Source organism: Pelophylax lessonae (genome assembly GCF_965119305.1).
Source record: "Pelophylax lessonae genome assembly, chromosome: 1".
NCBI lineage: Eukaryota > Metazoa > Chordata > Amphibia > Anura > Ranidae > Pelophylax > Pelophylax lessonae.
This window is the reverse complement of record NC_138768.1, coordinates 215790632-215812845: the sequence shown is the minus strand read 5'-3', so window position 1 is coordinate 215812845 and position 22214 is coordinate 215790632. Positions and strand designations below refer to the sequence as shown.

Here is a 22214-nt window from a genome sequence, read left to right as displayed (position 1 = left end):
AAGAAGCTAAGTGCACGTGCTCAGTGTCATATCCAAAGGTTGTTTTTGGGAAATAGACTTATGAGCGCTGCCAGAATTGCAGCAGAGGTTGAAGGGATAGGGGGGTCAGCCTGTCAGTGCTCAGACCATACGCCGCACACTGCATCAAATTGGTTTGCATGGTTGATGTCCCAGAAGGAAGCTTCTTCTAAAAAAGATGCACAAGAAAGCCCGAGAACAGTTTGCTGAAGACAAGCAGACTAAGGACATGGATTACTGGAACCATGTCCTGTGTTCTAATGAGACCAAGATAAACCGATTTGGTTCAAATGGTGTCAAGTGTGTGTGGCGGCAAACCAGGTGAGGAGTACAAAGACGAGTGTGTCTTGCCTATAGTCAAGCATGATGGTGGGAGTGTCATGGTCTGGGGCTGCATGATTGCTGCCGGCACTGAGGAGCTACAGTTCATTGAGGGAACCATAAATGCCAACATGTACTGTGACATATTGAAGTAGAGCATGGTCCCCTCCCTTTGGAGACTGGGGAGCAGGGCAGTATTCCAACATGATAATGACCCTAAACACACCTCCAAGACCACCACTGCTTTGCTAAAGAAGCTGAGGGTAAGGGGGATGGACTGGTCAAGCATGTCTCCAGACCTAAACCCTATTGAGCAACAGTGGGGCATCCTCAAATGGAAGGTGGAGGAGCGCAAGATCTGTAACATCCACCAGCTCCGTTATGTCGTCATGGAAGAGTGGAAGAGGACTCCAGTGGCAACCTGTAAAGCTCTGGTAAACTCCATGCCCAAGAGGGATAAGGCAGTGCTGGAAAATAATGGTGACCACACAAAATATTGACACTTTGGGCTCAATTTGGACATTTCCACTTAAGGGTATACTTACTTTTGTTGCCAGAGTGTTTAAGGCATTAATGGCTGTGTGATTAGTTATTTTGAGGGGAGAGCAAATTTACACTGTTATACAAGCTGTACACTCACTACATTACATCGTAGCAACGTGTCATTTCTTCAGTGTTGTAACATGAAAAGATATAATAAAATATTTACAAAAATGTGAGGGGTGTACTCACTTTTGTGAGATATTGTAGTTCTTGAATGAAAATGGGAAAATTATATAGTCTTGAATGGCTGGGCCTGCAAGTGTAAAGTGAGCCTTTAAGAGCATCTCAAAATTTCTATTTGCAGAATATTTTAAAGAAGGAACATGTTTCATAGGTACAGTGAAATGTTTACGACTGAGATGGTAGGGTCAACTACAGGGACAGTTCACTGCTTTTTTAAAAAAAAGATTTTGGGAGGTGTAAAAATCCTTCCGGGAGTAACGCAATCATTACAAGTGGCACATTCTATCTGTTCATTAACAGGGAATGTTTTGAATGTTTTTGCAGGCCCCTTTGTACCCAAAGGAGGAGGAGAATGAAGTTGCAACACAATGCCAAGGCTTTTGTGGATGGCAGCAGAGTTGTTCCACATTAGCAAGTTTATCTTCAGCAGGTTCCCCCAATACTGCCTAATGGTGTCTTACTCCCCTTCTGTTTCTGCCTCGTCTAAGGCAGGATTTTAGGATCTGACTGCAGTAGAGAAATGGAAGGAGAAAAGGCGTGACATTTTTGAGACCTGCCAAAGGGGGCTGATTAAGGCGGTTATCTATCTGAGGAACCCTGGCAGAGTCAGAAAAATCTGTTTTTGTCGAATAGGCCACTTCTTGAGTCTTTAAAATGGAGTTAGAACTGCATGCAGAGACCATTGCATGTTAGAGCCGGTTCTTCCTCTGATGCAAGGGGCTTATCACTGAGATTCAGTGTTGTGTGGACCTTCGACAGAGAATGTTTGCCTGTGGTTTTGCAATGGCAAAAGCACCCTGTGGCTGACTACACACGTTGCATTAAGTGCCAATTTGACAGGCTGGTTGTACCCAAGTCGATCTATGGATCCACCTTGGTACAATCTGCTTGCCCATTAATGGATTGAATCTCGGCTGATCCCTGCTATACTGGCTGAATTTCGATTCATATATGGCTGGCTTTAGACTCTCTTGCTCATTTGAAAACAATTTGGCACAGTTAGTCTTCCAGGTTGAAAGATGACCAGCAGCTTGATTCAACCACTTTCTGAGAGCCCTAAGAATTACTCGCATAACAATGCTGCAGACAGCATGAATTAAGAAGAGCCTGGTGCACTTCAAACAGATTCTTAACCTTCTGGGTGCTGCATTGATGAACAATGATGGCGTTGTTCTTATTCCAGAAATCGTAGAGATCAGCAGCACATGCTCATAAGTGAGCAATTTATTAGTCCAATAACAAGGAGTCCAATATTTTGGAGCTCTAATCAGCTCTTTCCTCAGGCAAACAGTGACAAAATCTAAAACATTCCCACCTCAGATTGCCAGAAAGCAATGAGATAAATTCCCCCCAAACACAAACCACTCCCATCTTCAGTGTATGCAAATAAACCCATACTAAATAAAAGGAACACCTATTTCTGAAGTGTCAAACATTCCCTCTTACCTATATATTTGCCCAGTCCAGGGATAACTGATCATAAGGTGTAAAATAAAATCATATTGCAAAAGGGTGGGCTATGCCCGTTAGCAGGAAATTTATCTGTAACTAGTTAATCTATATATCATGGATTCAGAAAAAGGCTCACTGAAAGAATTGGCAGCGGACTCCTCCACGCACATGTTCACTAGCTCCCACTATCAGCGCTAAATTCGATTTTGCACTGGTTGCTAAGCAACTGAAAGCCCCTGTAGCTGTGTGATTGCTTAGCAACCAGTGCACAATTTAATTTAGTAGTGCAGACAGTGGGCTTAACTGAGCACGTGCAAGGGGAGGAGTCAGAGGGCACTTTTTTCAGTGTCTGCGCCCTAAAGTAGTTCTAAAGCCAATTTTTTTTTTAACCTGAATGCATTCTGCGCATGAAGGTAAAAAATGTTTTACAGATTTTCGTCCCCCACATCCCTGAATACTTACATGAGACCAAAATCGATCTAGCGCTGTGCACGGCTGTATCGCTTCTCTCCCCATTGGCTTCTGCTGCTGTCAATCAAATGCTGTGAGGAGGAAGCGGGGGCACAGTTAAGCTGTGCTGTGTCTCTATGGAGTGCAGCTAAAGAGTGAGCGTGCACTGTGTGCCCACATAGCTAGTGGCTTGCTATGAGGGGACACAGAGAAAAGGAGGAGCCAAGATACCAAGCAAGGGACCCCAAAAGAGGATGTGTGGGGTGACTCTGTGCAAACCCATTGCACAGAGCAGGTGAGTATAACATGTTTATTATTTTAATGAAAAAAAACTGCCTAACAAAATTGTAACACTAACTCTAAATTGCTTACATACATAGAACATTTCCCCAGTGAGCCCACATAAGCCTCAAACAAAAGCAGCCTATAACAGCTGGAAATTCACAAGAACTCAATATGTGATATTTCACACCGTCGATCTTGCTGATTTAGGGCACCATATTTGGAAGAAAGTAACCCCTTTTTTCTTTAAAATTTTGGTGAAGCTTTCCAGAGTCAGGTTAGTACTGCACATGCCTCTTTAATCTTTTCCTTGCAAATCTTGTACTGCTTTTTCTGACTTTCTAAGAACGATGTTAAGTCTTTCTTTTGTTGGGCTATGATCTGTTGTTGAAATCTCCTTTCATCCGCTGCAGCCATCTTTGCCTGTGAGCAAAAAAAAAAAAAAAAAAAATATTAGATTATTTTGTCACCACTAGTATATTAACAGTGCTTTGTAGAACACAGCATGTAACTTTTTCAAGATTTGTGGCATTGCAATCTACAATTAAATCAAATTTAATTGAAACTAGGTCACTGATCTACTCAAAAGAGTTCATAATGTCATGGTGGAAAAAACTCTACACAGAATGTATCACCACCTTTCTTGCAAAACCCCTATATAAGCATTATTACAACCAAATTTGTCTTCAGAATTACCATATTTGGAAGAATGAAGTCCAACTATGCGCAAAAAAAATGTGTCAGATGATCTGAAAAATACATCAAATACACCTGGTTTCTATAAGGTTTCTGAGAGATATAAACAATCAGCTTTATGAGGCACAAGGAACTATGAAAACAAGTTCTGGAGAAGCAGAAATTAAGAGTAAAAAAATGTATCAAAATAAACAAAAAAAAGACACCAAGACACCTTTTACATCGCTACATACAGAAATATGGCACATGAAAAGCAGACTACCAACACTCATTGACCAGGTAAGGCAACTCTGAGGTCAATGGGAGCTGAGAAGGCAATTGTACATAGGAAAATTATAAACCAGACGCTCCACAAATCTGAGCCTTAAAGTGGTAGTATACTCCACTTTTTACCTTTTACCTACAGGTAAGCCTATAATAAGGTTTACCTGTAGGTATAATTGATATCTCCTAGACCTGCAAGGTTTAGGAGATCGTCGTCCTGCATGCAGCCGCTGAAACCAGCGGCGCATATGCTCTGAAGGTCCGGCGGACCTTCAGAGCTCTTTTCCGGAAAGTAACTACCGCGCGCATGTGCGGGAGTGATGTGATCGCAGCTCCGGCCACTCACAGCGCCAGAGCCGCTGAACCAGGAAGAGACGCCGAGGGAACATGACGGCTCCCTCAGCGGTGATCGGGTGACCGTGTCGGGGCTTCGTTTTAAGGTATTTCATAATGAGCTAGTATGCAATGCATACTAGCTCATTATGCCTTTCTCCGGCAGGGTTTTTTTTTTTTTTTTTAGGTGAGTATACAAGCACTTTAAAGCGGAGCTACACTGCATCTGAGCACCAAAAAAAAAAATGCAATTTGATTAATTTTTGATATTCAGAGTAAAGCCACACATCCATCCATGTCTCTATGCTTTATTGTGCTGAGAAGTCAGTTTGAAAATCACCCTTTATCATTAATGGCTGTGGCCATCTTGAGTAAGGGCAAATGTTTTGTGAAGAGTTTACTTCCTGGAATCCATCTGCCCTTAGCTCAGGCATGCAGGCAGGAGGGTGTACTTATCTGACAAAACTGCTGCGCCCCTCCTAAAGAGTCCTGGGATGTATGACATAATTTGCTTAGGCCTGAAAACCAGGAAGTAACTGAAGAAATGTTAAAAAGTTTAAAATAGGTAAATATGATATACAGTTGCATCTCAAAAAATTAGATTATCAAAAAATTAATTTATGTCATTAATAAATTCAAAAAGTGAAACGCATATATTATATAGATTTATTACACACAGAGTGATATAGTTCAAGCATTTTTCTTTTAATTTAGATGATTATGGCTTACAGCTAGTAAAAACCCAAAATTCGGTATCTCAGAAAAATAGATTATTACATAGGACCAATCAAAAAAAAAAAAAAAAAAAAAAAAAAAAAAAAAAAAAAAAGGATTTTGATACAGAAATGTTGGGGCTTTCTGAAAATTATGTCCATGTATAGTATAGTATGCACCCAATACTTGGTCGGGCTCCTTTTGCCTGAATTACTGCATCAATGTGGCGTGGCATGGAGGCGATCAGCCTGTGGCACTGCTGAGGTGTTATGGAAACCCAGGTTGCTTTGATAGCAGCCTTCAGCCCATCTGGATTGTTGGGTCTGGTGTCTCTCGTTTTCCTCTTAATACCCCAAAGATTCTCTATGGTCTTTAGGTCAGGCGAGTTTGCTGGCCAATCAAGCACAGTAGAACCATGATCATTAAACCAGGTATTGGTACTTTTGGCAGTGAGGGCAGGTGCGCAGTCCTGCTGGAAAATGAAATCAGCATCTCCATAAAGCTGGTCAGCAGAGGGAAGCATGAAGTGCTCCAGAATTTCCTGGTAGAGGGCTGCGCTGACTTTGGACTTGATGAAACACCGTGGACCAACGCCAGCAGGACTCCCCAAATCATCACTGACTGTGGAAACGTCACACACTGGACCGCATGCAACTTGGATTCTGTGCCTCTCCACTCTATTTCCAGACCCTTAGACCTTGATTTCCAAATGAAATGCAAAATTTACTTTCATCCGGAAAGAGGATTTTGGACCACTGAGCAACAGTCCAGTCCTTTTTCTCCTTGCCCAAATAAAACGCTTCCGACATCTCTGGTTCAGCAGTGGCTTGACACAAGGAATGTGACAGTTGTAGCCCATGTCCTGGATACGTCTGTATGTGGTGGCTCTTGAAGCAGTGACACCAGCCTTAGCCCACTCCTTGTGAATCTCCCCCAAATTATTTAATGTCCTTTGCTTCACAATCCCTGTTGCTTGTGCACCCTTTTTTTTAACCACACTTTTTCCTTCCACTCAACTTTCCATTAATATGCTTGGATACAGCACTCTGTGAACAGCCAGCTTCTTTAGCAATGACCTTTTGTGACTTACCCTCCTTGTGGAGGGTGTCAACGACTGTCTTTTGGACCACTGTCAATTCAGCAGTCTTCCCCATGATTGTGTAACCTACTGAGCCAGACTGAGACACCATTTAAAAGGCCCAGGAAACCTTTACAGGTGTTTTGAGTTAATTAGCTGATTAGGGTGTGACACCACGAGTCTACAATATTGAACTTTTTCACAATATTCAAATTTTCTGAGATACTGAATTTTGGCTACAAGCCATATTCATCAAAATAAAAGAAAGAAATGCTTGAAATATAGCACTGTGTGTAATGAATCTATATAATATATCAGTATCACTATTCAAATTCAATTACTGAAATAAATTAACATTTAGATAATATTCTAATTTTTTTAGATGCACCTGTACTTTCTTATCTATTTACTAACGCTAGCACCATAAGGATTAAAAATAATCAGTCAATGTTGATTGAGAGAGTGAAGGTCTGCTTTAACTATTTGCCATCCATTTGCCACCCAGTGATGAATGAAGACAGAAGAGACGTGTATTACACCACTTCCGGTTCCGATTGTTTAATAGCTGTTATCTGATGACAAAGATTTCGATTTAATCAGATGAGATCAGGAAGCTAATAGACCCCAGATATCTCAATTTAGAGTACCTGTCACTACCCATGCTATCACAAGGGATGTTGTTCATAAAGTGCCCCATAATTCTGTGCTCACGTGCAAATGCACACTTAGGTCCCCCATGCATGTGTAAATGGTGATTGAACCACAGATTTGAGGTATCCCTACAATTGTCAGAGAGAGAGCGTGCAATAATTTTAGCACCAGAGACACATTTAACTCAGAACTGGTAACCAGTAAAGGCTTTTAAAGTGTTGCCTATGGAGATTTTTAGGTACTGTAGTTTGTCGCCATTGAAAATTTTTAAATCTTAACAAGTTTAGTATCCATTTACTTGGCAAAATATCATCTTTTATATTTTATTAAAAAATGGGGTATTATAATATGTTTGTGTGCACTAAAATGCACTTAAGTGGATTTTCTCAACAACCGCCATTTTATTCTTCAGGGCCTCTGCTTTCAGAAATTATATAATGTTTGGAAGTGGCAAGTAATTTTCTAGGAAAGAAAAAAATGGATTTTTGTAAGAACTTACTGTATAATCCTTTTCTCTGAAGTTCATCAACAGACGCAGCTCCATCATCTTTAGACCAATAGGTTATGTTCCTCCCATCAGGAAAAGGCACTAGGCAGGAAAAAAGCTTAACCACGCCTATATGTCCCTGCAGGCATAACCCCACACACTCTGCTATCATCAATCAGTTTAGTTGCACGCAGTGTTTAGAAGACAAAAAAAAAACAATTCACAGAGAAGTAGAGGGGCGGGTGCTGCGTCTGTCGAACTGCAGAGAAAAGGATTTTACAGAAAGTTCTTACAAAAATCCAGTTTTCTCCATCGTTCATCGACAGACGAAGCTCCATCATCTTTAGACCAATGGAATGTCACAAAGCAGTATAATCATGAGGGGTGGGAAAACAATGCAAGACAACATAATTCCCAAAGGCTAAACCTAGCCAATCAAGTAACATGGAGCTCAACCAGGAACAACTGGAGCTCGCCTATAAAAAACATACACCCTCAAAGAGAAACAAAAAAAGATTCTCTTTAAACAGCAGCCTGCAAAACCTTGCAGCCAAAAGGAAGCATCCGAAGATGTTAACACATCTACTTTGTAGAATTTTGTAAACGTATGCACAGAGGACCAAGTTGCCGCCTTGTAAGCTTGCATCACTGATGCCTGATGGTAAAAAGCCCAAGAGGCACTCAGTGCTCTAGTAGAATGCGCCTTCACTGGGAAAGGAGGAACCTGACCCTTTAGTGAATAAGCCTGAACTACCTTGTGCCTGATCCATCTGGATATGATCGCAGCCAATCCTTTACGAGGTCCTTTGGTAAGGATGAAAAGAGCATCTGATTTTCTAAAAGACTCAGTGGCCTCCAGGTAAACCCTGACTGCCCGAACCACATCCAAAGAATGCAAGGCAAATTCCTTTGGATGCTTGGGCTTGCAACAGTGTGAAGGCAGCACAATGTCTTCATTCAGATGAAAATCAGAAACCACCTTATGAAGAAACGACTGATTAGGTCGGAGTACCACTTTATCTCTGTGGACCACCAGATAAATTGAGCGGCAGGACAACGCCGCCAATTCAGATACTATGCGGGCAGAAGTAATAGTGACCAAAATGGCAACCTTCTGAGACAAGGCAAGCAGAGGAATCTCCCTAATTGTCTGGCCTTCAGTAGTGTAGGAATCACTGAATCAGAAAGACCTCTATCCTTCCATATCTGGCTTCCAACAGCCACGCCGTTAAAGCCAGCGACAGTAAAGCAGGATGGCAGATCGGTGCTTGAGACAGCAGATCTTCCCTGAGAGATAGTCTCAAGGGAGCATCGGCGACCAACCTTATCAGGTCTGCGTACCAAGACCGGCGAAGCCAGTCCGGGGCTACCAGAGTGACCAGAAACCCCTTCCACTTCTAACCTGCCAAGAAGCCTCAGCAGAAGTTTTAGTGGAGTGAATGCATAAATCAGCCGATACTGACTCCAAGGAGCCACCAATGCATCTGTGGCGTCGGCCAGAGGATCCCGAGACCTGGCTACGAACCTCTGAACCTTCTTGTTGAGTCGAGAAGCAAACAGGTCGACATCAGGCGTCCCCCACCGGACACACAGGAGATAAAAAAAACACCTCCGGGTGTAGGGACCACTGCCCCTGATCCAAATACTGACGTAATCCACCTGCCAGTTCTCCAAACCTGGGATGTGAACAGCAGAGAGGGCTGGAACAAACTTTTCCACCCAATCCAGGATCTCGGCAAACTCCCGGGCCGCCAAGACACTCTTGGTGCCCCCATGATGATTGATAAAAGCATTATCCGATTGAATCCAGACCGGACAATCTTGCAGACGATTCGTCCAGTGGCTCAGGCAAAGTTTTATATCTCTGAGCTCCAAAATATTTTATCTGAAGTTTTGGACTCTTCTACTGTCCAGGAAGCATGGGCATAGAACTTCCGCAGCACTCCACCCCAACCTGACAGGCTGGCGTCAGTGGTTACCACTGTCCAATACAACAGAAGGAACTTGCCCTGGTGTAGTGCTAACGAGTGAAGCCACCATAGAAGAGCAGTCTTTGTGTTGCGACTCAACCGAATCAAAGCGTCCTAGGACTTTGGATCGTTGTTCCATTAGACTAGAATCTCCCTTTGTAAGAGTCTCGTGTGGAACTGAATGGAACCGCCTTGAAGGTTGACACCATCAGTCCCAAGGCCCGCATGCAAGTCTGCAGAGAGGACAAATTGCTTTCCAACAGCAAACGGATCTCCCCCTGCAACTTGTGCAGCTTGTCCGGAGGAAGAAAGACCCTCGCCAAAGCGGAATCCAGAGTCAGGCCCAGATAATCCAGTCTTAATGAAGGTATCAGGACAGATTTTTTTAAATTGAAGTGCGTGGACGCAGACCTATTAAGAGTCGCTATATGCTAAGCTCACCATGGGAGCATAACAAGCAGGGGAGGTCTCAGACCGCAGTCCCGCAAGGAGACGCCGACTGAAGACCATAAATGACATAAGAGGACATAGCCCCCTATAAAGGGGAAGAGGGGGCCAGCCGTGACGCAGACGCGCAGGCAGAGCACCCCCACACAACAATTTCCCCACGGCGCTCCGTTCAAGGGGGGCGCCAGGCAGTCCATATGTCCACCCCCAAGGAGGAGAGGGGAAGGGCGGATGCCTATCTGCTGCTCTATCACCCTGGTCAGCAGCTAAAACCGCCTGGTCAGCAGCTCGGTCAGCCAGCCTCGAGTAGGCCCCAAAGCCGTGGCCTAAATTTGGGGCCCGATCCGGTCGTGGGTCTGCCGTCAGCCCTATCAGCTTGATCAGCAGCTCGGACAGCTCGGTTAGGAGCTCGGACAGCTGGACATGGTACTCGGAAAGCCGCGGCCTCAATTTTCAGCCCAATCCCGCTGCGTTAGGCAATCCATCGGCCGCCGGTCAGCACAGTCAAGCACTTCGGACAGCTTGAAATGGTACTCGGACAGCCTGGCATAGTACCCAGGCAGCTGTGAATAGGCCACGGCCTCAATTTTTGGCCCGATCCGGCCATGTGAGGCAATCCGTTGTCATCCACCGATCAGCTCAGTCAGGCACTTCGGACAGCCGCGACTAGGCCGCTAGAGGCTTGGAGGTAGAATGGGTCCAAAGGACCACCCTGACTGTTAGAGGGGCTAGGGGAATGGAAGGGAACCCGGGGGTCCGACCATTCAAAGGAGGGACCCACGTCCACCCTGAGACTGCAAGAGGATTGGGGGGGACAGTATTACTCACCATGCCGCGGTACCAGGTGGGTGCCACTCCGAACAGTCCACCTCCCACCCGGAATGGGATTGCTGCCAGCCAGGGGGTACGCTGCAACTTAGTGCGTTCCAGGTCGATTCCGTCCCAGCGAGACTTGCAAACTAGCAGGCTCGCCCCCTCCGTCGGGGGACTGTCGTAGTGAAGCCTAGTTCTGGACTATAACCTGCGCACGCTCGCTGGCCAGGCTGGGAGACCTTAAGGATCTAGATTATCCAGTGCGAAACCACAGCCGGCTGTTGCTTGTAGTTCCTCTGGATCTTGGTCCTTCAGGAACTAACTTGTGAAAATAATAAATACAAACTAACACTTAAATTTCCCTATCTAAAGATGATGGAGCTGCATCTGTCGATGAACAATAGAGAAAAGTTATATTTAAAATGTATAAGAGAAATTACAGAACTGGCTTGGACTGTAAGGAATTAAAGGGGAACTATACTCACCTTGGATGCAGCTTCCCTCCGACCACTGATTTTTTTTTAGGCGGCCAGCTTCCGAGTCTCGATCATTGGCCGCTTTCATTGGTCGGGTGCAGCTCCCTGTACAGGGGGAGACAGGCAGGTAAGTAACTTTAATGCAGAAGAGACAAAACAGCATGTCTCTTCTGCATTAAAAATCCTGCATGTTCACCCTTTATTTTATTTTTTTAAAGCTAAAGTTATACTTTATTAAGGAAGTATATCAGAAGGCAGACATTACTGAAAAAAGCATGTCAAATTATATTTGGAGTTTACCAAATAACACAGTAAACGTGGAAAGATGATCCCCTCATTGTGGCATAGTGGTGACTTTACCACTTGACTCCCAGGCCAATCCATACAATTCTCTCATACAGTATCTCACAAAAGTGAGTACACACCTCACATTTTTGTAAATATTTTATTATATCTTTTCATGTGACAACACTGAAGTAATGACACTTTGCTACAATGTAAAGTAGTGAGTGTACAGCTTGTATAACAGTGTACATTTGCTGTCCCCTCAAAATAACTTAATACACACCCATTAATGTCTAAACTGCTGACAACAAAAGTGAGTACACAAGTTAAAATATCCAAATTTGTCCCAAAGTGTCAATATTTTGTGTGGCCACTATTATTTTCCAGCACTGCCTTAATCCTCTTGGAATGGAGTTCACCAGAGCTTCACAGTTTGCCATTGGAGGCCTCTTCCACTCCTGCATGATGACATCACAGAGCTGGTGGATGTTCGAGACCTTAAGCTCCTCTACCTTCTGTTTGATGATGCCCCACAGATGCTCAATAGGGATTTAGGTCTGGAGAAATACTTGGCCAGTCCATCGCCTTTACCCTCAGCTTCTTTAGCAAGGCAGTGGTTGTGTTAGAGGTGAGTTTGGGGTCGTTATGTTGGAATACTGCCCTGCGACCCAGTCTCCGAAGGGAGGGGATCATGCTCCGCTTCAGTATGTCACAGTACTTGTTGGCATTCATGGTTCCCTCAATGAACTGTGGCTCCCCAGTGCAGGCAGAAATCATGCAGCCCAAGACCCAGACCATGACACTCCCACCACCATGCTTGACTGTAGGTAAGACACACTAAGTCTTTGTAATCCTCACCTGGTTGCCGGCACACACTATCTGAACTAAATAAGTTTATCTTGGTCTCATCAGACCACAGGACATGGTTCCAGTAATCTATGCCCTTAGTCTGCTTGTCTTCAGCAAACTGTTTGTGGGCTTTCTTGTGCATCATCTTTAGAAGAGGCTTCCTTCTAGCCATGCAGACCAATTTGATGCAGTGTGTGGCGTATGGTCTGAGCACTGACAGGCTGACCCCCCCATCCCTTCAACCTCTGCAGTAATGCTGGCAGCACTCATACGTCTAGTTCCCAAAGACAACCTCTGGATTTGACGCTGAGCACATGCACTCTTTGGTCGACCATGGCAAGGCCTGTTCTGAGTGGAACCTGTCCTGTTAAACAACTGTGTGGTCTTGGCCACCGTGCTGCAGCTCAGTTTCAGGATCCCTGCAATCTTCCTATAGCCTAGGCCATTTTTATGTAGAGCAACAATTCTTTTTTTCAGATCCTCAGAGGGTTCTTTGCCATGAGGTGCCATGTTGAACTTCCAGTGACAAGTATGAGAGAGTGAGAGCGATATCAAATTTAACACACCTGCTCTCCATTCACACCTGAGACCTTGCAACACTAACGAGTCACATGGCACCGGGGAGGGAAAATGGCTAATTGGGTCCAATTTGGACATTGTCACTTAGGGGTGTAACTTTTGTTGCCAGCGGTTTAGACATTAATGGCTGTATGTTGAGATATTTTGAGGGGACTGCATATTTACACTGTTATACAAGCTGTACATGCACTACTTTAAAAACAGTGACACTTTGCTACAATGTAGTGTTGTCACATTAAAAGATATAATAAAATATTTACAAAAATGTGAGTTGTGTACCCACTTTTGTGAGTTACTGTACATGTAAAATTACTTATATAAATTACTTATTATATGCTTTTAAGCAGAGGCTCTAGAAAATAAAATAGTGGATGTCACACCATATTTGCGCAGTTTTTTTTTTTTTGTAAAGAAATACACTTTCATGAATTTTAGTGAACAAGACACAAAATACCCAATTTTGGGGGGTAAAATATAAAAGATGATGCTCCACTGAGTAAACTAATTCCAAATATGTCACGTTTTAAAATCGTGCATGCCTGTGGAACCGTGCCAAACTACAGGACCTCAAAATTCCTATAGATGACACTTTAAAAGCCTTTATACGTTACCAGTTTAGAGTTACACAGAAGGTCTGGCACTAAAATATTGCTCTCGCTCTGATATCCGAGACGATATCGCAAATGTATGGTGTGATCATCGTTCACATATGCCTGCGAGACCTACATGCGCATTTGTATGTGAGCATGGGGGGATGGTGATGCTTTAAATTTTTTTTAAATTAATGTTTTTTTTTTTTTTACACTGCCTTTTTTTGGGATCAACTTTATTGCTATTACAAGGTATGAACAACATAGCAGACCTGGGGTCTATTAGAGGGTTTTGCGCACAGCTGAAGTGGGTATTTCTACATTGGCAAACATTTTGCGTGAAGCCATAGCATCAAGGTGTGTGGGAAGCTGTGGGTGAGAAATCGTCTGCAGCCTCTTCAAACACCGCCTTTGTGTCCTCATTAAAGTTTTTTTATTTCAAACTGTTCTAAGGAAGATAGTTCCACTTCTGACTCGGGCAGAGAAGGTCGAGGTGGAGAAGAAGCCTGGCGCATTTGGGTTCTAGAAAGTGATAGCTGAATTAAGGATGTTAGCTGTCTGATAAATTCTGATATAGTTGCAGAGAAAAATGCCCTGGTCAGATAGGACACTTGATGCATGCCTGAGACAAAGCTAGAATCGGATGCAGAGACTGGTGTTAAAATTGGGTCCTGATCGGATGCAAGAGAAGCAAATGTTTCTCTGAGTTTTTGCTGTGATTCCCTTGCGCCTGGTTTCCACCAATGCTATCATGGGGTAAACATATCACGTGAAGGTTACAGGAAACCAGGTGTCGATAGTCCTGTAGCAGATTTTTTTGTGGCAATATCCAGTCTGTGCCCTCTGCATTGTACAATTAAGGATAGATAGAAAAATATCCCTAATAGGTTCAAAGGAGGGTGTTTGAAGAACTGACAGAATCAGGCAGACATCCCAGAGAGTAACTGGAGAACACACCAGAAGAAATACGACAACCAGTTTAAAGTCCTTGACTAAAGTGGTGAGAGGCAAGCAGTCTGTAAAAAAATTAAATAAAATTGCCAAGGCCAAGATATGACATTTGATGGTGCTCAAGGCCAAAGGGTGATCCAGAGCAAACTGGAGAAAATAAAGAATTCCCTCCACAGAGTTTTTTTTGGAGATGAATTTCTGAGCCCTGCACCAATTGAAAAACTGAATTTTTGTAAAATCTTACCGTAAAAACCTTTTCTCTGATGTTCATTGATGGACACAGCTCCTGATCTTCTTAACCATTGGGTTATACTGCCCCCTACAGGAGTAGGACACGAGGCAGCAAAAGTCTGGCTACACCTGTGGACAGTCCCAGGGAGTATACTCCCTCTCACTGCTACAAGCAGTGTCAGAAGAATCACAACTCCACAGATGAGTGGGTGCTGTGTCCTTCAATGAACGTCAGAAATGGATTTTCCTGTAAGTTAAAAAAAACGGAATTTTTGTAAAATCTTACCTGTAAAATTCCTTTCTCTGAGTCCTCCGACAGTCGCCGCCACTTCATATTCATCACTAATGGGGTTATTGACCTTTGCTCCGCAGGAGTAGCTAGGCAACAAAATTTGTTAATATCAAAGCTTTTAGCATATCCCACCCCTAGGGGGTGGTCCCCTCAGTCAATACCTCCCTGCTTCCTGCATTCCCAACTCAGTTTCAGTAGCATAGCAGTAGAGTACATAAACAAACCCCAAAAGAGGGGCGGGGGCGGCGACTGTCGGAGGACTCAGAGAAAGGAATTTTACAGGTAAGATTTTACAAAAATTCAGTTTTCTCTTACGTCCTCCGACAGTCGCCGCCACTTCATATTCATCACTAATGGGGACGTCCCATAGCAGTGTAGACATGAGGGGTGGGAAAAAACGCAGCCGCGCCTAAAGCAACGCAGTACCCACATCAGAGAAAAAGGAACCTTACCAAAGTAAGAAAACCAACTGGGCAACAGGAAAAAAACTTGCTCAACAGGAGCAACAACCCAGGAAAATAAGTAACCTAGGGATAAAGACATCCCAACAGCCAAGGACCCAAAACAAGGGACCCTAAGGAACTGCCGCACTAAGAACTTTGCGGCCAAAGGAAGCATCCGCCGATGCCTGAACATCCACCTTGTAGAATTTGGAGAAGGTGTGAACTGACCACCAAGTCGCCGCTTTACACACCTGGGCCACAGAAGCCCGATGATGACAGGCCCAAGACGTACTCAGAGATCTGGTAGAGTGCGCCTTCACAGGTACGGGAGGAACCTTCCCCTTCAAAGCATAGGCCTGCTCAATGGTCTGCCTGATCCATTTGGCGATGGTAGAAGCCGACGCCGCCATGCCCTTCCGAGGTCCCTCAGGAAGGACGAATAGGGAATCCGACTTGCGAAAGGATTTAGTCGACGACAGGTAAACCCTGATCGCCCGAACAACATCCAAGGAATGTAAAGCCACCTCCTTCGGATGTTTTGGCCTCGCGCAAAGCGAAGGCAAGACAATGTCCTCATTGAGGTGAAATTCCGAGATCCTCTTCGGAAGAAAAGACAGGTTAGGTCGCAAGACCACCTTATCCAAGTGAATCACCAAATATGGAGAGTTGCAGGACAAGGCTGCCAGCTCTGACACTCTGCGAGCCGAAGTGATCGCCACCAAAAACGCAACCTTCTTGGACAACAGAGGTAACGAGATCTCCCTGATCTTTTCAAAAGGAGCATGTTGCAACACGGACAGAACAAGGTTCAAGTCCCATGGAGGCAAAGGCTCCCTCCTAGGAGTGACCAGGTGTCGCACCCCTTAAACAAAGGTGCTAACCAAAGAGTTAGACGCCACAGGGCGTTGAAAGAGAACGGCCAGCGCAGAAATCTGACCCTTAATCGTGGCCAACGCCAAACGCTAGTCCACGCCCGTGTGAAGGAAAGCCAACACTCTCGATACCGAGTATGAGCGAGGAGAATACTCCCTGGACTCACACCAGGCAAAATACGCCTTCCAAGTACGATCGTAAACCTTCCCCGAAGAGGCTTTTCTAGCCTTGATCAAAGTGGGAATGACCTCAGGGGAGAGACCCCTATCTGTCAACACCTGGTTTTCAACAGCCAGGCCGTCAAAGCCAGCGACTGTAAAGCAGGATGGAATATCGGCCCTTGAGACAGGAGATCTTCTCGAAGAGGTAGACGCCACGGAGCGTCGACCGCCAGATTCACGAGGTCTGCGTACCAAGACCGGCGAGGCCAGTCTGGCGCCACCAGAATCACCGTGTGCGGTTCCGCGGCCAACCTGCGAAGGAACCTGGACGGCAGCTGAATCGGTGGAAAGGCATACATCAGACGATACTGATGCCAGGGCGCTACTAACGCGTCTGATGCGTCTGCCCGAGGATCGCGCGTCCTTGCCACGAACCTTTCCACCTTGTTGTTTAGACGAGACGCGAACAGGTCCACATCTGGCGAACCCCACTTCGCACACAACATCTGGAAGACATCCGGGTGGAGGGACCATTCCCCCTGGTCCAAGGTCTGGCGACTCAGATAATCTGCCTGCCAGTTCTCCACCCCCGGAATGTGAACTGCCGTTATCGCCGGGACATGTGCCTCGGCCCAGGACAGAATGTCGGCCACTTCCCGAGCCGCTCAGGCACTCCTGGTGCCCCCTTGGTGGTTGATGTAGGCCACCGCTGTGGCATTGTCCGTCTGCACCCGAACCGGACGGCCCTGTAGCCTGTCCGTCCAACGCAGAAGGCAGAGAGCTATCGCTCGCAATTCCAGAATGTTGATCGGAAGGGAGGATTCCTCCTCCGACCAAGTTCCCTGGGCGGACAGAACACCACCCCAGCCCAACAGGCTGGCATCTGTGGTGATCACCGTCCACGAGAAAGGGCGAAAAGACTTGCCCCCCCGACACCGCCGGGGACCGGAGCCACCACAGAAGATCACTTCTGGTATGATGACTCAATGAGATGCGTAGATCCAGAGATTGCGGTAGCCAGTCCCACTCGGCCAGAATCTCCACCTGGAGACCCCGCGTGCGAAACTGGGCAAAAGGGATCGCCTCGAAGGCCGAGACCATCAATCCCAGACACCTCATACACGTCCGGAGGGACGAGTACTGATTGTCCCTGCGGGACTTGACTGCGTCCTGAAGCGTCCGGAGCTTGTCTTCCGGCAGGAAGACTTTCGCTTGAACAGAGTCCAAGATCATCCCCAGGTAGGGAAGACGAACCGACGAACACAGAGTTGACTTTGGAAAATTTATCGTCCACCCGAACTCCTGCAGAGTCTGCATCGTGATGGACAGGTTGTCCACCAGGCCCTGACTGGTCACAGACCGAATCAGGATATCGTCCAGATACCCCAGGACAGAAAAGCCCTGGGCTCTCAAGAAAGCCAGAACCGGCGCAAGCACCTTGGTGAAAACCCGCGGAGCCGAAGCGAGACCAAAGGGTAACGTCACGAATTGGTAATGATCCTCCGCAATGGCGAATCGAAGGTACCTCTGGTGACCCTCGAAAATGGGAATGTGAAGATACGCATCCTTCAAATCGATGGAGGCCATGAATTCCCCCGGAACCAGGGCAGCCACCACTGAGCGCAGGGATTCCATGCGGAACTTGCGAACGCGCACAAAGTGGTTCAGAGCTTTCAAGTCCAGAATCAGACGTACCTTGCCCTCCTTTCTGGGCTCAGTGAACAGATTGGAATAGAACCCCCGAAATCTGTCCCGATGAGGCACCGGAACCACCACTCCCTGGGCCCGCAGGTCCCGCACCGCCAGGTGCAGATCCTGCAAGCGTTCTGGAGATAGCTGAAGGTTTGAGGGGGAAAATCTGCTCGCCGGCCGAGAGAGAAACTCGATCTTGTATCCAGATCGAACGATTTCCTGAACCCACCTGTCCCGAATGCGGGCCAGCCAGGGTTGAAGAAAACCGAGCAAACGTCCCCCCACCACAGAACTGGGTGAGGGCGTCCCTTCAGGCCGTATTGTTATTGTTATGGGCAGCGGACCCGGACTGGCCGGGCTTCTGCTTGCCTGTCCACGGCTTCTTCTGGGAGCCTTGGCCCTTGAAGGGCTTGCCCTTATAGTGCGACCGAAAGGCACGAAAGGACCCCTGAGAGGGCCTAAACGAGGTATTCTTCTTACCACGAACAAACTTATTCTTGTGAGTTTGGGGCAAGAGAGTGCTCTTACCCCCGGAAATTTCCTTTATCAGAGCATCCAAAGACTCGCCAAAAAGGCGAGATCCCGCGTAGGGCAAATTAGCTAAAGTCTTGCGAGAAGATTGGTCAACAGACCAACATTTCAGCCATATCAGGCGACGGTTCAATACCGCCACACTTGAAAGACGCGCAGCCAAAGGGACTAAATCTAAGTCCGCATCACACAAATACATGACACCCTGATGAATTTGATCCACCATAGCCAAAGTTGTCGGCGGGGCAGAGTCAGCCACCAGGGTGCGCCTGAGCACCTGCGTCCAATCCGCAATAGCCTGGGCTGCCATAATGGAAGCAAAAATAGGCTTCAGCATAGAACCAGCAACCGTATAAGCATGACGGGCCAGAGACTCCAATCTCCTGTCCGTCGGGTCCCGGAACACCGGGGTATCCTCAGCAGGGATCGCAGTGGATTTATTCAAAACCGCCACCGCGTGATCCACCTGAGGCGGCACACACCAACGCTCATCAGTGGTGGGTGTAAATGGATAACGCAGCTTGAACCTACTCGGCACAGCAAAAGGCTTCTTTAAATTGCGCCATTGCTCATCAACCGTGCGCTGAAATTCCGCAGAGCAAGGAAAAACCTGCGATGTTTTGCGTTTCCTTTGCGTCCCATAAGAGGACATCAAAGCAGGAGGACATGGTTCATCCTGCAAATGCAGCGTTTGCTTGATAGAAGCAACCAACTCCTCCATGAGTGCAAGCTCTTCAGACGAGCCAGGGGGAGAATTATCAACCCCTTCTACCTCAGCCTCCCCCTCAGACCCCACAAGGTCCAGAGATGAGTGAGACCCTGAGAAGGGCACTCCAGCCATAGCAGCCCCATCGCCCTCTGAATCAGAGGAAATAGACACTCTGGGCCGTTTGGTGGATCGATCAGTCACCAGCATCTGCACCTGAGCAGCCAAGTTCGCCACAATAGTAGCCAGATCAGCCCCCTCGGGGGATGCAGCAGCCCCTTGGCCCCCCACCAAGGTGGGAGGAAACTTGCAATCCTGAGAATCCATGCCCCAGCAAAAGTAGAAAAAAAGGAGTACCGCCCCTTTAAGACCGCGGCGAGCGTAGCCCACCGCACCCTACTGAATACACCGACCCCCACAGGGATAAGAACACTGGGCAAGGAATACAGGAAAAGGTAAAACCTGGAGAGCTCACACAGGCTGCTGCCACCGATCGCTGTCCCAGAGCAAAAGGAAGTGATGCAATGACTGACCGCCCTATAAAGCCTATGTAAGGCTACACAAACATGGCCGCTCGGCTGAGGATTCCTTAGGTAAAGAGAAAATGGCGCCGACATGTGGCCTGATCGATCGCCGCCAAAATGGAGGCGTTTGGCGCCAAAACGCCGCACCACACAGGACCGGTCACCATAAATTTGCCGCAAAAAAATGACGGGCCGCAGTAGCGATCGCCGCACAGCATGTCTAAGCCCAGACTGCTTCATGCATTCACACAGCAGAGCGGGAGAGCCCCCCACCCTCGCAGCCCACAGACAGGCAGCTATTCCACACAGGAATCTGACAGGGAGCTCAGCATTTACACAGACATGCAGGGTCACACAGTCCCAGACTGACACCCAAATAGACAGGTCCCCACATAGATTTACACTTACCAGTCCGGATGGCGTGGGGAGCCTTCTCCAGCGACCAAACCGCTGCACTGAGGACAGGGAGTGTCTCAGCCAGGACGCAGTGGAACTGCGGTGCGAAACCGCAATGGCGTCCAGTGAGGTAGCCACCTCACAGATAGCATCCCTGCAGCGAACAGGGATGGGTCATTCAATATGCCAGGGAAACCTGCGCTGAACGCTCAATGGCAGGCTGGGAAGCCCCTGGCCCTGAACCCTGGGATCCAGGGTGGCCAGTCCGAGACCCAGCTCCGCATGATCATCTTCATCCGAAGAAGCTAACTAATGCTGAAAAATAACAGCTAAGTAAAAGAAAGAGAAAAAGACTCAAAATAAAATCAAAAAGAGAATAGAGGCTGAGACTGAGAGCCCCAGCACAGGATCAGCCTGCTACTCCTAAGCTAGGCATTAGAAACTGAGTTGGGAATGCAAGAAGCAGTGGGGTATTGACCGAGGGGACCACCCCCTAGGGGTGGGATATGCTAAAAGCTTTGATATTAACAAATTTTGTTGCCTAGATACTCCTGCGGAGCAAAGGTCAATAACCACATTAGTGATGAATATGAAGTGGCGGCAACTGTCGGAGGACGTAAGAGAAAATGGATTTTTGTCTTACTGTAAAATCCTTTTCTCTGATGTTCATTGACGGACACAGCGACATATCTTCATTAGTCGAATGGGTTAGGCTGCGCTTCTTAGGAGTAAGACACTAGGCAGAAAAGGGTTAACAATGTTAGCAGACCTTTAACTACACCCATGGGGCAGTCCCAGGTGATATACTCCCACTTCCTGCTCTAGGATTCAGTTTAGTAACAAGCAATGTCAGAAGAATACATAAGCCAACTCCACAGAGGGGTGGGTGCTGTGTCCGTCAATGAACATCAGAGAAAAGGATTTTACGGTAAGACAAAAATCCAGTTTTCTCTTTCGTTCATTGACGGACACAGCGACATATCTTCATTAGTCGAATGGGACGTCCCAAAGCAGTATCAGCATGAGTGGGGTGGGAAACAAACACAGCCAGAAACCATTCCCAACAGGGCTAAACAAAACCAACAAGGTAACCCAGAAGCTCAACCAGGAACAACTGGAGCTCACCTGACAAAAAAATACACCCTCAACAGCGGCCTGCAAACCCTTGCAGCCAAAAGGAGGCATCTGCAGATGGCAACAGATCCACCTTATAAAAATTTTGTGAAAATGTGCATGGATGACTAGGTGGCCGCCTTGCAAACCTGCACCACTAACACCCAATGACGAAAGTCCCAAGAGGCACTAAGCGCTCATATAAAATGCGCCATAACAGGGAAGGAGGATCCTGAACCTTAATGGAATAGGCCTGCACCACCGCCTGCCTCTAACAGAATCCATCCGTAAGGAAAAATAGGGAATCTGATTTTTGGAATGACACAGTCGTCGCTAAGCACATCCTGACTGCCCAAGCCACATCTAAAGACTGTAAGTCAAGCTCTTTAGGGTGCTTAGGCTAGGACACAAGGAAGGTAACACATGCCTTATTTAAATGAAAACCAGAGACAACTTTTTGAAAGAACGACTGACAGGGCAAGGGGAACCACTTTCTCTCCGTGAACTACCAAGTATGGTGAACGACAAGACAAGCTGCCAGCTCCAACACCCTACGTGCAGAAGAAAAAAAAGCCACCAAGAGGACCATCTTCTGGGACATGTAAGCAGAGGAATCTCGTGAATATTTTCCAACAGCGGTTACTTAAGAACCAAAAGTACCAAGATGAGATCCCACAAGGGCAATGGAAATGCACTGGGGAAGCCAAGTGGCGAACCCCTCGAACAAAGGCGCGAACCACAGAAAAACTTAGCCAAAGGACGATGAAAGAAAACGCCAAGGCCGAACCTGGCCCTCGGTGGTACCCGAGGCCAGACGCTA

At 46.6% G+C, this 22214-nt stretch overlaps 1 protein-coding gene across 4 annotated transcripts in view; it reads right to left on the bottom strand.

The window, feature by feature from the left end:
* Positions 1-22214, bottom strand: part of TAOK3 (TAO kinase 3) — a 591636-nt gene that overhangs the window by 61769 nt on the left and 507653 nt on the right. For all 4 annotated transcript variants that reach the window (XM_082255475.1, XM_082255477.1, XM_082255478.1 and 1 more), the window contains exon 16: positions 3544-3672. In XM_082255475.1, coding sequence (XP_082111601.1) covers positions 3544-3672 — 129 coding nt within the window. The remainder of the gene's footprint in view (positions 1-3543; positions 3673-22214) is intronic.